The sequence below is a fragment of the Protopterus annectens genome, chromosome 9.part0 (assembly GCF_019279795.1).
Source record: "Protopterus annectens isolate FY-2018-M chromosome 9.part0, PAN1.0, whole genome shotgun sequence".
In the NCBI taxonomy this organism is placed as follows: domain Eukaryota; kingdom Metazoa; phylum Chordata; order Ceratodontiformes; family Protopteridae; genus Protopterus; species Protopterus annectens.
In genome coordinates, this window is record NC_056743.1 from 1,134,254,130 (window position 1) to 1,134,268,606 (window position 14,477).

General features: G+C 38.5%; 1 protein-coding gene across 2 annotated transcripts in view; it reads right to left on the bottom strand.

The window, feature by feature from the left end:
* Positions 1 to 14,477, bottom strand: part of CD5 (CD5 molecule) — a 469,322-nt gene that overhangs the window by 167,772 nt on the left and 287,073 nt on the right. The window contains exon 9 of one of the 2 annotated variants that reach the window (XM_044083989.1): positions 1,495 to 1,611. The exons of the other annotated variant lie outside the window; for it this stretch is intronic. Within the exon in view, the coding sequence (XP_043939924.1) occupies positions 1,495 to 1,611 (117 nt within the window). The remainder of the gene's footprint in view (positions 1 to 1,494; positions 1,612 to 14,477) is intronic. 2 annotated transcript variants of the gene reach the window in all.

Sequence of the window (14,477 nt, forward strand, 5' to 3'; positions counted from 1 at the left end):
TTGTATTCATGTAAAACAGAGCTCCCCACTGACCCTATTCAAACCCAACCTAGGTAAATGGATGGGAGACTGCAAATTCACCCCTGGTGTGGCACCCTTGTCCATCATGGACGGGGGGTAGCCATGTTGATCACAGCCCTGCTCTGTTCATAAATCTGTTTTAAATACCCTAAAAAGAACAAATGATGATACCTGAGGTTAAAATGACTAGGCTTGTAAAGGCTCAAGGGCCGCTAGCTTAGTAATCTCTTATGAGCCTATATACCGGCCTGCTATCTGACATGCACACAGAACATCTTCAGGCAATCCACCAATTCAATGTTCGCAAACATATGTCCTGCACGGCATGCCCTTACATCATGCTTACTGCCAAACAGTGCCAGAAATGCAGGCCTTTTGGCCCACTACTATGTTGTTGGCATTGCCACAGAGCAGGTGATCTTACAGCAAGCAAAGTACTACAAATCTCACCATATTAGTCATATATCACTCACTGAATGCTTGTACATGAAACTCTTTGGACTGGCATAACCCCTGGCATTTGTACATTATTATAGCTTTGTCTCATAACAAATATCTGGTTTCATTATAGTAGTTGACCACTATATGCTGTCAGCTGCTCATGTAAACACCACTATTTTGTCTACCTTTGGTACAACACATTGGCACTGTATATCTTTTTTCCTGCATTGTTTTTAACAGTGTTGATGTCTGCATTGCCTTTCTTTGTTCCTGTCCAAAATGACATACCCCTACTGGTACATTCACACACATCTTCCACAGCTTCTGCTGGCTGGTAGCACATGACTGACAAAAATGTCACACATACCTCCCCTGAGGCAGCATCCTTGTACATGCATCTTCCTATAGGAACATATGACACCATCATTACAGCACCTGACATCATTGCATACCGAGAAAATGTTTAGTTCACCTTAACTTCATCCACTCAGCCCTCTTTCCCCTCCATTCCCCCTACCACTCCTATTCCCAAGATCAATTTAGATCAAATCTGTTTGGCACATTCCAAATTTAAAAACATTAATTCCATGGGTCCTGACAATATCTCTGGATGCTTGGTGAGAACTGTGAAGTTCAAATTAACAGAATCCCTCCATCAAATCAAATCTTCAACCTGAGTCACACCACTGGTTATGTCCCTGATGAGTGGAGAATTGCACCTCTTGTTGTTGTACCCTTGCATAAAGGTGGTTTGTCTACCGACCCTGGGAATTATAGATTCATTAATCTCACTAGTATTATCCGCAAGCCTTTGGAATGGATTATAGCCCTGTATGAAGAAATGAGCAGGAAAGTGTCAAAAATGAACTGTAGTCTTTTTTCCGAGAATGAATTACAGCTTCTACATGTAAGGCATAAATGGAATTGAAATTTAGTGTACAACCAAAAGTTTAAAAGCTTGTCAAAATACTATCACAGAATGATTCAGTTTGTACACATTTGCAAAGAAGAAACAACAAAGATATGGCTTACCTGGATAAGGAGATAGATATGTTTTCTTTGGGAGCACATAATACTCATTGGCTTTGGCTCTACTCGTGGTTGATACTTGTGAGCGGGAGTTAATCACACTTCTCTGGTGAAAAGACACTTTAGAATAAAAATATATAGAAAAATGTGAATTAAACAAAGCTCTACTTAAAATTATTTATCGTACTCAAATGTTTAGCAGCTGTGCATATTTGTGTAGGCTTCAGTTACGGTTGAGAAATTAGTACAAAAATGCAAAGCTCGAGTTTCTAAAGGTCTGTATCTTTCCAAAGGGCATGGATTATCTGAACATTAAGAGATTACTCTGTTTACAAGAAATTCTGGAGTTCTAACAGGAGGTTTAGATAATGTATAAAATAATATTTATGACAAACATTGTGGAGAGTGTTAAGACACATGAACGATTATGACTGTGATTTTTCCTAAGAAGTGGCATTGAGAAACTTCAAAAATCATTTGTGATATTGTCACAGGCTGGTGAAGTAGGGAAAAAATATGAGAACCAATTGCACTTGTTTAGGATGAAGATGAAACATCAGATAACAGGGAAGAAGGAGCACAGCCACCATAGGAAGATTCTCAGAACAAATGTATGTATGCCAATAAACAATGCAGAGAATGTTGAGGATAACATTGAAAATACAGGTCAGAGATGGTGTAGCCATCTTCTGATATGTCAACAAACGATAAAAGACCTAAAGTTGGATTGTTTGATTGAAAAAGAAGAAAAAAAGAGGAACAATAGAAGATGGTCCAGAAAAGTTAGAGTAGTTGATAAGTAGGTGTGCTGAATGTTTATTAAGGATGGGGAGCCTGAGGGTTTCAGGCTTATAGACAAAACTGGTTCAAAAGGGAATACTAACGTAATGAAATTTATGGTAGAGTAATTTGAGAATTTAGAGGTGGAGTGGATAAGGTGAATGGATCAAATGTAATATATCTCAGAGCATTCATGAACTAAGTGGAGTGCTTTTAGACATAGAAATGGCTATTAGAACTGTATTTCTAGAGCATGAGGAAGAACATTTCATATACAAAAGGACAATATCGGTTGCTTTTTTTATGATATTGGAGTAAATATGCACTTCCCATTTCGGAAAATCCTGCTGTCTTTGGTGCACCACTAGGGTCCTGAAAGATGGAAAAGAACATTAAATTTCTGCATTATAGTACGGTGTGGAATCCTAAACATCATGGAGACTCACTAACATGGCTGTGCCAAGCAAATTATTAGAAATCTGCTTTGCTAAATTGGTTTCTAGGAGAAGGAGATAGGGAGATTTGTCTTGGTTCCAGCAACATATCTAACAACTTCTTGTATAAGAGACAGTGGAATAAACTACCCAATCTAAAGACAAGTCATTTGTTGGTAAAGCAAACTGGTAAATAACTAAATGAGAGGCATTAGACTGGACCATGAAATGATGTGAGTAAGAAGATGAAATTATTTGGTTGGCAGTGATGTGCGTGCAAGGTTTCTTACTGCTCAGTATTATCATTTGAGATACAGCACAGAACTGTAATTCAGACATACAGCTGATATTAATGAACTGTTTTACTGCTGAAATGCAGCTGAATAGAAAATACACAGACAAACTGCTAAACAAATTGCTTTTCCAAATGCTGACAGTCCAAAAGGTAGAGCTCCAGTAATTCATGACCAAAAATGTATTGCCAGTATTTTACTGTAAGGATGGAAACAAGTTTTTATCCCACACTTCAAACTATTATTTCTGTTGACAGTATATGCAAATGCATATGTCTTATTTGGCAAATGGGATATATGAACTGAAGGAGGTTCAGTACTGGGGGGCAGAAGGATTTTTTTCATAGAAGTATATTTGTTTTATCATGTAGTTGGTCCTACTCAATTGGGTCAGTGATTATTCTCACAAATATGACTAGTATTAATGTTGTATATCTAGAAGCTTAGATGTTTTTTATAAGGTCAGTTTATTAGGTCCCTGACTGTCAAACTTCATGTACTTCTAGAGGAGCAGAAGACAGAAGTAAAAATAAAAAAAAAACACTTGAGAAGCCTATTGGTGAATGTATAGAAAAGCATAGGTAGCAAAAATAAATATCTGAGTTAGTGTAATGTGAATCAATTGAACTTCACGCAAATTTTCTGCAGTGCTTTATCAACAAATAACTTTCTGCTAATTGGTGAACATTCAAGTTTTAATACACAGTTTATTAAGGCTCACCAGAAATGTATTTTATATGTGCAAATCATCATGCCTGCCTATCACTTTGCTTTATCAACTTTTGAGGGATTAATTGAATCCAAATTTCTTTTGTATGCACTTTTAACACAATACAAAAATGCAATTTAAATTATTATTATAAATTATTGAAAACAAACTTGAACTGGTATTGTTGCTGTTCATGCCAATGAAGCATATTGTTAATATAGATGCTTCCTGATATATTATGTCTGCCAATGAAATGCTATAAGACTGGGCTGCCTGTATTAAACCATAGTATAATCCTGTGATGTCCTGCATTCAATATGTAAATTATGTTGTATATGAATATGTATTAATGAATTCATTTTCATTTGACAATGAGTATTTTAACAGTTACATTTCTGAGATGAATAGTTCTTTATGGGCTTCTAAAATGTATATAGATTTAAAAGCTCCTCAGTTTAGATTTATTGGGTCAGGTTAATGTAATTTATCTAAAACAATTTCTAAATATTTGATACTCAGCATTTCTTGGAGTTGGTAAATAAATGATTTCCAGTAAATGAAGAATATGTTTAAGTTAATCACTATATGTAACTATTAAACAAGAGCACAGCTTAGAAACTCATAGATAATGGTTATGCCATTATTCTAGATGTATTGTATAATGAGGTGTCATTTAACCTTACAGATGTAGCAGTTAGAATTTTCTTTCATTTGATAAAAGATGGTTTCAGATACATAATGTATTTTTGTTTAAGATAGTTCGAGAGAGATACAAGGTGTGTGTATATATGTATTCAGGTATATTTATATGTTACCGGGAATACAGATATATTCTTGTTACTGCTACTTTTTGATAGTTATTGATAATATTTCCATTTTATGGGAGGTGAATGAAGTTGCTGAATTTTGTATTTATCTTAATTGAAATGGTTTGGATTTGCATTATAATTTTAATTTTAAAATTCACAAGTTATTGGTTACTTTTTACAGTGGAAGCTTTATGGTTTGGCTATAAATCTGAATGTAAGATTTTAAGGAAAGAGATTTTTAATACATTTTAGGCTCTACTATATATCATCCTATGCATGAAAGGACTAACATACTGATGCACATTTTCACAGACTAAATAGGAACTCTTGCAAAGGTATCATTTTAGTCAGACAACTCAAAATCTGATTGAAAGAATTAAAATTGGAAAATCTTGGTGATATTATTAAGTAGGGCAAAGGCAGGTATCTTCTGAAACATGAATATGCTGTTCAGATATTTAGAATGTTTCTGCAGGTGGTACAGTTGTACCTTTTATTGAAAATATATTAAAAAGTGCTAAGGACATTGGAGTATTTTTTAAATAGTGACCTTCTCTAAGTAATGTTGCAAAATGAAAACAGAAATATTATTTGTAAATGTTCATGTATTGTTTTAAGAATAACAAGAGTATTGGTGATAAGATGTCTTTGTACAAGTATACATGTAATAAACACAATTATGAAGTTATCTGTGCTGTATCAATTATATAAGTATGTGATTAGGACAGATAACGTTGTTCATCTGATTTTGATTAAACATATATATTTTGATATCCATTATTTGTAAATCCTTTATCTGGTGTATTTAAATGTCACTTTAATGCTTTGCATGATTTCATTTGCCAAGGCCTTTTCATATAATTGATATATCTGAATGATTTAGGGAACTTTCAGAATATATAGAATGCTGCTGGTTTACTGGCATAGGCCAAATCATCCAGATGATCCAGTGTGTGATCAACAGTTCAAGAACAGTAGGAGCTGACCAGGGATGGTGGGAGTAAGGAGTCATTGCAGGCTGACCCATCTTAAGAGTAGGGAGCTCCTATGGTCTTGTGAAACTCCCACCATGAAGGAGAAGAACAACTTCAGCAATGGAAAGGGGATGTACACTTGGCTCATGCAAGCTGCATTAAGCAGTGTCCTTGGAGGGCCCATGAACTGTAACATGCATGTCCTGAGGAGGGAGGATATGGCAGGCCCTTGTACAAGTGTTATCAGGACATAGTGTTGGTAGAATTGTCTAATTTGTGTAGAGCTCGGCAAAGAGGTTGATGGTAAATATTGATCAGCTTGATGGTTCTCAAGGAAAGGGCAAGTCAGTTGATAATAGTATAAAATTAATTATATTTAAATAATTGTTTTGCACATATAACACATGCAATTGGGAGGAAACAAAATGAAATACATTTTCTTTTTGATCCTATTATGTCAGTCTAAAAACTTGGACAGAGTTTACTCTTTGTAAAATATTAATATATAAAAGTACTATTAATTATTAATGCATTGTAGTCAGAATAAATGTTTATTAAAATATGATAGTCAAAAATGTTGTTTAATGCATTAATGTACAGAAGTATTTTCATTCATTTATTTTTTGGTCTAACAAGTGCTTTTTTAATTTGTTAGTGTGCAGAAGCCATAAGCACTATTGAATTAATTAATTTAAAGGAGTCAGAAAGTCTGCTTAATTCATTATGCATAGTAATTAGAAGTTTTTGCTTAATTCACAAATGTATGGACATCTGAAGCTCGAGTATTGCCTTAGTAGCACACTAGAGCAAAAAGTTGAAACAAAAAGCCCAAAGCTATGACTTATCAGTCAGCTTGACAGATTTGTTGTCAGAAATCAGTGCTGTGCCACTAATGGTTTATTTTGACAGCATTAATAGAAAGCAATAAACATGCCATGGTAATTGCCATGGAATTGCCATGTGGGAGAAACTTCAAAGACTTTTACTGTGATACATGGCTGAAAGTTTAAGGCATGTACTGCTTTAGGTGGCCACGGTGGTGCAGCGGTTAGCATTGCCACCTCACAGCAAGAGGTTCTCTGGTTCAATCCTCGGCTGGGTTGCCTTCTGTGCGGAGTCTGCATGTCCTCCCTGTGGTTGGCTGGGTTTCCTCTGGGTGCTCCGGTTTCCTCCCACATCCCAAAGACATGCTGTAGGTGGATTGGACACCCTTAATTGGCCCTAGGTGTGAGAGTGTGCATGTGTGTGCCTTCTGTGGAAGGTTGGGTGCCGGGCTGGCAACTCGACACTGTAAAACTCCACTGCCAATCATGAGCGGACAGGTAATCCGCTGTGGTGACCCCTAATCGGGAAAAAGCCGAAAGAAGAAGAAGACTGCTTTAGGTGTTTCATCAAAATGTCACACTGAAGTTTTGTCTAATCTATGCACTAGTGAAAAACAAGTTGTGTTTGCATATGCAAAGCCAGCAGAAAAAGAAAGGAAGAGAGAATACAGGTAAAACATCACACACACATACACTCTTTCTCAAAATGTAAATCATCATGTTACATATCAAGCCCAGACCAAGGCGTTAGTGGCAGCACCCCGTCTCCTGGAACCCCCTTTTTAATAATTTTAACTGCCATCTAATGAAAATGTGCAGCACTGACACACAACACTCCTTACAGGTATGACTTTCTATTTTCACTGCTCTGCTTTCTGGCAAGTGGTTTTACATCCTCCTAATTATATATGTCAACCTACCATTTTAGTTAGGCATACAAGAACATTCTGCATTTGAAGACTGCATCAGAATTATCAAACACAAATGGTAACAGCAAGCAGAAATGGCAGGTAGAACATTTAAAACACTATTTATCCACTGGTACAGAAATCTGAAAGAGTACAAAAAATCTCAATAAGCGCACTTTACTATTTCAGCATTCTTGTGGTATATTTTCTTTATAAAATATGTTTTAACATAAACACAAGCAGGAGCCCTCTCCTAAATTGTTTAGCATGCCTGCACTTGTTATCATCCCAAATGTTTTCCCTCATTTACAGTTTTATATTATACAGTTTGTATACCTTAAATACACTGAATAGTGCTGGTATATTTGAAGAAATGCTCTAGAGAATATAGGTTAGTTGCCTTTCATTTTCTATAATTTCTATGCAGAGTACATTGTTATCTGTGATACTATAAAAGCAACAATTCAAAATAAAAAAGGTAAAGCAGTTAAATATACTGGTATATAAACAGATGACACACACACACATAATATATGTGTGTGTTTGTGTGTATATATATATATATATATATATATATATATATATATATATATATATAAACCAAACCTCTATAACATTTCCTGCATATACTTCTTTGAACACCCAATTCTTGCTGCCTTACCCTTCTATGCCAAAATACACCCCAGAACCAGAATAAAACATAAACCGCTAGATCATTATACCCTCTCCTCTAAAGCAAATGCAAATCTGTGGTGATATTAATCCTATCCCTGGCCTAGTATGAATGTTCTTAGGTGTTCTTTACCATCTCACCTATATACTCAGTTCACAACTTAGACTTATTAATATCAGAAGCATCAGTAAAAAAATAAGTGACCTGCATGCATGGTTAAATAGCCATGTTCCTGACATACTAGCCATCTCTGAAACTTGGATAAAGCAAGACATCAGAGATGAAGAAATCACACCCCACTGGGGTACAGCATATATAGACTCAACAGAAAGGCAAAAAATGTGGTGGCATAGCTTTAATGCACTCTATCACCCTGGAACTCTCTCTCTACCCAAATACTCCACCCCCCCCACCTTCAATAATGCTGAGATATTCATCTTCCTCCTCAGACTAAATGACAGGAAAAGCCTTTGTATCATAGCTCTATATATTCCACCTGCTGATAACACTAACACATTAGAAAATTTCTTGTCTTGGACTACACCAAATATTCACCAAGGAACAATCATTCTGCATGACTTAAACATAGGCTCTCACTCAGCTTTGAATCTCCCTCACTATTACTAAATTATACTGATACTTAAAGCTCATTCATACCCCAACCAGACTCAATGAGGTAAATAGGAAAAATCAGTACTGTACTGGTTTCTAGCACAGAAACTTGATACAATGTCATCTTCAGGCCACATACAACCCACAATATCCCTAACACCTGTCACCTACCTAGTATCGCTGAGGAGCAAGTCTTAAATGCCCTGTCCAAGGCCAAAAACACTGCCTCTATGCAGCCAGACAATATTTCAGGCTGTGTTCTACATGGGTTAAACAGGAATTATCATCACCACTGGGCACACTTTTCAATCAGAGCCTAAGCACTGGCTTTGTCCCAGCAGAATGGAAAACAGCTACAGTCATCCCTGTGCACAAAGGATGTGCATCCACAGACACTGGAAACTATAGAGCCATTAGCCTGACCAGGCTTATCTGCAAGACGACCACAGAATGAATCATCATGGACCTTATTAACAAAGATATAGAAAATCACCAAATACTCAACCCCACCCAGTTTGGCTTTGTCAAGGAGAGACCATGTTTGTTAAACATGATGGACTTCTTCGAAATAGTCACCAAAGCCGTAGACTCAGACAAATCTGTACATATGGCCTACCTAGACTTAGCCAAGACCTTGGACACAATCCCCCATTCAGGCATCATTGATAAACTCACCCAGCTGGTGTTCAACCCATATATTGTCAGGTGGGTTGCAAACTGGCTCATTGATAGAACTCGTACGGTCAAAATAGGGGACTCCACCACCTCCAGCAGGCCCATACCCAATGGTGTTCCACAGGGATTGGTTTTGGGACCCCTACTGTTTGGAATCTACTTCTCTGAAGTACAGGCTAAAACTAAAGGATGGGGCTGACAAAGTTTGCTGATGACTGCAAACTGGGAGTGATCATTGAATCCCCTAGCAATGTCAACATACTGCTTGAAGGTCTTACCCAGTCTAATGACTGGTGCCAAAGTCATGGTCTTAAACTTAATACAAAAAATGCATTATCATCCCCTTTGGCAAGGGTGATGTTCCTGCAAACTACCACATCAATAGCAATACCCTAAGCACAGTCAGTGTTGAGAGATCTGGGCACACAGGTTGACAGCAACCTTAACTTCGATCACCATGTCTCCAGAGAGGTAAGAAGGGGATTTTATATTTCTCATCTCATAATTAAGAGTATTGCCTTCAGAAAAAAAAGAGGTTATAACCCACGTGTACTCTTCAGTCATCAGGCTAATAATAGAGTACAGTGCTCCCTTTGGTATGTACCTTTCCAAACACCTGCAGCAAATGGAGTGACCACAAAGGTTTCTTACAAAGAAATTCTGGGTCTTCAAGATCTGTTGTATGTAGACAGAATGAAATCATTGTCACTTTACTCTGTGTCATACAGACTGCTCAGAGGTGACATGTGTCTTGTATATAGAGCAATCTCTGACCCAGCTTTAATGGAAATGCTGCACATTTGCAATTCAAATGACACATGGGTCACTCACTCAAAGGACCTTAACCTGATATGTGACATCAACCAAACCTGCTGGACAGACAAAGTTGTCTCACACAGGTTGCCCCACCTTTGGAACAAGCTTTCTATTCATGTTAAACAAAGCCCCTTGTTGGACCTACTTAAGCGTAATTTGGACAATTGGATGGGTAACTGGAAATTCACCCTGGGGGTTCCACCTGTGTCCCTCTTGGGTAGAGGCAGTAGGTGCTGATTTTAGTGTCTGCTTGAACCAGACACCCTTGGGAACACAGGCTCAACTTGGCTAGACTTGTAAGGCCCCTGGGCTGTTAGCCTAGTAACCTCCTGTGATCCCATGACCTTACCAGATATATTTAGTGGTCATCTACCAGTCTTTGCCCTTAGACATACATCTCCTCAGTACAAGAAATATAATTTTAAAGAAGTATAAAATCAAGCAAACTTTAATAAAGAAACTTTCTTAACCATTCTTACCTCTATAAACTGGGGCACACTCAAAACCATATCCATATATAATACAGTCCGCCCGTTAAATACTCCCTTACTCAGTATTCTAAACAAACTGTCATCCAAACCCAGAAAGAGGGTCAAACTAAACACTGGTCCATCACTATCTACAACAACCAAAAAATTAATACAATATAGGGATAAGGCATGGAAGACATGGGCATTTTAGTAAAACACAGGAAAATCTCGAACATTTCAGACATCTTTACAATCAAAGCAAAATAAAAGTTAAAAACAATGAAATAAATCACTATTTTAGCTTACAAAACAATCACCAAAAAATCCTGTCACTTTCTGTAGCTTCATGGTAGAACAGAGCATCCTAATCCATGCCCAAACATGCAACTCAGCACCGCTCCTCGTGGTGTCCTGCAGAGTTCTACAAGCAGCAGAGAGCAAAAGAGTGACTTTTTCCTGATTTAATTTTTTTTTCTGGCTTTTTGATTATTTACTGCTTAGTGACTGCATTTTCGCCTGTTTATACAGCTCTGCATTCTATTTAAACTGTTTTTGTGTTGATTAACTGTTTTGCACTTTTAAAAAGTTATTTGTTGCTTAATTTTACCTGTAGGCTAACACACTCAAGTCATTTATAGCATTTACTGTCTGTTTTTTCTCTGTTTTCTGCAAAAAAAAAAAACAAAAAAAAAAAAATCTTGTTTTCCCACCTTACTGAACTAGAATAGTCCAGTCTTCAGAGTTTGCTGATCTCTGGGCTTTGTCTTGGTTTCTGTGCTATTCCATATCCTTATTTGGATAAAAGGCGTCTTTGTTCACCAGTGGGAGTGAGGAGCACTGAGCAGCCTATTTGTCCCTAGAGGAGTGGTTCCAGCCAGAAACTTGTAGTCTATTGGCCATTTTGGGTCAATTCCTAGCTCTTTTCAGCCCGCTGTAATAAGGCCCGCTTTAGCTTGTATTCAACTCAGCACCGCTCCTCGTGGTGTCCTGCAGAGTTCTACAAGCAGCAGAGAGCAAAAGAGTGACTTTTTCCTGATTTAAGTTTTTTTTTCTGGCTTTTTGATTATTTACTGCTTAGCGACTGCATTTTCACCTGTTTATACAGCTCTGCATTTTATTTAAACTGTTTTTGTGTTGATTAACTGTTTTTCACTTTTAAAAAGTTATTTGTTGCTTAATTTTACCTGTAGGCTAACACACTCAAGTCGTTTAAAAGCATTTATAGCATTTACTGTCTGTTTTTCCTCTGTTTTCTGCAAAAAATATCTTGTTTTCCTTACTGAACTAGAATAGTCCAGTCTTCAGAGTTTGCTGATCTCTGGGCTTTGGCTTGGTTCTTGTGCTATTCCATATCCTTATTTGGATAAAGGGAAGCTTCTTTGTTCACCAGTGGGAGTGGGGAGCACTGAGCAGCCTATTTGTCCCTAGAGCAGTGGTTCCAGCCAGAAACTTGTAGTCTATTGGCCATTTTGGGTCAATTCCTAGCTCTTTCAACCCCTGCTATAAAGCCTGCTTTAGCGCTTTTGCGTGATTTAGCTGAGTTGCCCATAGAGCACCATCGGTTAAACAAGGTTAAACTGTTTCTGGCTCCGTAAAGTCTGCTCTTCAATTTTTCCCTTAGAACTTCTCTACTTGCAATCTAAACAGTCTATTCTCTATCTCAAAAGCTCAGCACTTGCTCCTAAAGCATTTTTATATAGGTAAAGCTCAGCACTTGCTCCTAAAGCATTTTTATATAGGTAAAGTACTTGTATACTAAACAAAGTACTACATTAGCCTAGAATCCCCTTGAGTACCCATTTCCCTATAGGTCCCTTCTGACTCAGTTACACAGCAAACTTTTTCACTTTTTCTAGCATGTCGAAGGGTCAGTTGCTAGCGTCCTCTCCTGTTCAGCTGGTGAATCTGGGCATCTTGAGGCAATGTTACAATTGCCTCATGTACACAGACAACCCACTCCTTCTCCCACAAAACACAAATACATGTGAGAGATGCAACTATATAGCCAAACTGGAGGCTGAGCTCTCTCAACTCAGGACTGGCAAGACCAGACAGGAGGAGAAGGAAACCACGCACACCACAAACCCAGTTTCACATAGAACTATCACAACTGCAAAACAAACACATAAACTCACAAAGACATACTCTGAGGCACTGATCAAAATCTACCAAAACTACAGAGGCCTCCAAAGCAGACACCCAAGCAACTGCCACCTCAAGACATAAGACATGCAACACATAGTTCTCAAAGTCAGTGTGCTAAACAGTCACAGCCCTTAAGGCCAAACACAATGCCAGACACACTTGTTATAGGTGACTCCATAGTCAGACACACTGACGTCCCACTCACCAGACTGAACAAGGAAAAGATCACAGTAAGCTGCCTGTGCTAGAATCCACCACATAACACAAGCACTCAGGTCACTCCACAGCAAGTACAAGTATGACTTAGTCATTGTCCATGCCTGTGTGAACGACCTGAGAAGTACCTCCCTGGACTACATGAAAAGAGACATAGAGGAGCTCTCAGATTATGTAGCCCAGGCCGGTATGACCCTGACCCTGAGCAGTATCCTACCCTCATCAAGAATGATGCCACAATACAGAGACAAAATGATCAGCTTTAATAATTGGCTTAATTACTGGTGTCATTCTAAGGGGATCCAATGTCTGTCTGCCTGGGATGACATGCTTGACAAGCCACGCTGCTTCACAAGGGACAGCTTGCACCTGTCACCCCTGGGCTTCTGGATATTGGCAAAGGCTCTTGCCACCCCCATAGTGCCTTTTTTAGGCAAGGCTCAAATGATAAACCTACCACCCTAGAAAACAAAAATGGAAAAAGACTAAGGGTAATACTGCTCAATGCCAGAAGTCTAAACCTCAAGATGCACGCCCTCAGTATGGAGAACATCGATGTCTGTGCTGTGACTGAAACCTGGTTCAAGGCTCCTGAGAGCACCCCAGCACTATCAGGTTATACCTCATATCATGCGTTCAAAATCTGGACCGAACCACAAAAGGAGGGGGAGTATCCATATTCATAAAGGATACCCACACCTCCAGGTTAGTCAAAGCATCGGAGACCATCCAGGTGCAATTAACCATAGGTAAAACTGCCCTACAGTTTGTAGCATGCTACAGACCACCCTCTCAAACTCAGGAAACCCACACAGCCTTCCTGAAGACACTGGAGAGTATGAATGTCTCTCCAAACACCATCATATTGGGTGACTTCAACTACCCAAACATAGACTGGGAACATTACTCAAGCCCCAACACCCTAGCCCAAAGGTTCCTGGAGTTCATAAACTCAAATGCTATGGAACAACTAGTCACCATTCCCACAAGAGGAGAAAATATACTAGACCTGATCATCACAAACATGGGGACAAAATGCTCCACACGAAGTATATCCCTCATTGGTGAGATCAGACCATAAATTAATCTCACTGGAGATCCACATCCGCCCACCCCAGCAAAGACCACACTGAAGTACTTCTCAAAAGCAAACTTCACACTTCTTAAGACTGGAGTGGTATCCTTCAAGTCCCCTGAGCCAGTGGAAACCACAACCCACACTGCTGAAACCCTTACAAATGCCTTCTACGAGCACCTCCAGGAATGTATGGATCAAGCAATCCCTAATAAAATCAAGACCCTTTCCACCAAAGGCAGGCACCCGGTCTGGTGGACCCCAGCCATAAACAAACTCTACAACAAGAGGAGAAAGCTACTACATGACAGAGCAAAATCCCTAAAAGGGAAGGCATCTCTGATCAATACTAGCAAAAAACTACGATCACTCATAAAATCATCCAAGGCCAACTTTGAGAGAAAAATCGCTAAAGACACAAAAGACAATCATAAGGCCTTCTTTAGCTATGTTAGAAACCTGGGTGGAAACTCCCAGATATGCTCAGAATTAGTCCAAAATGATACAAAAATCACTGAACCCACAGACATTGCCAACATACTGGCAGACAGGTTCAGTGCAAATTTCTCCTCC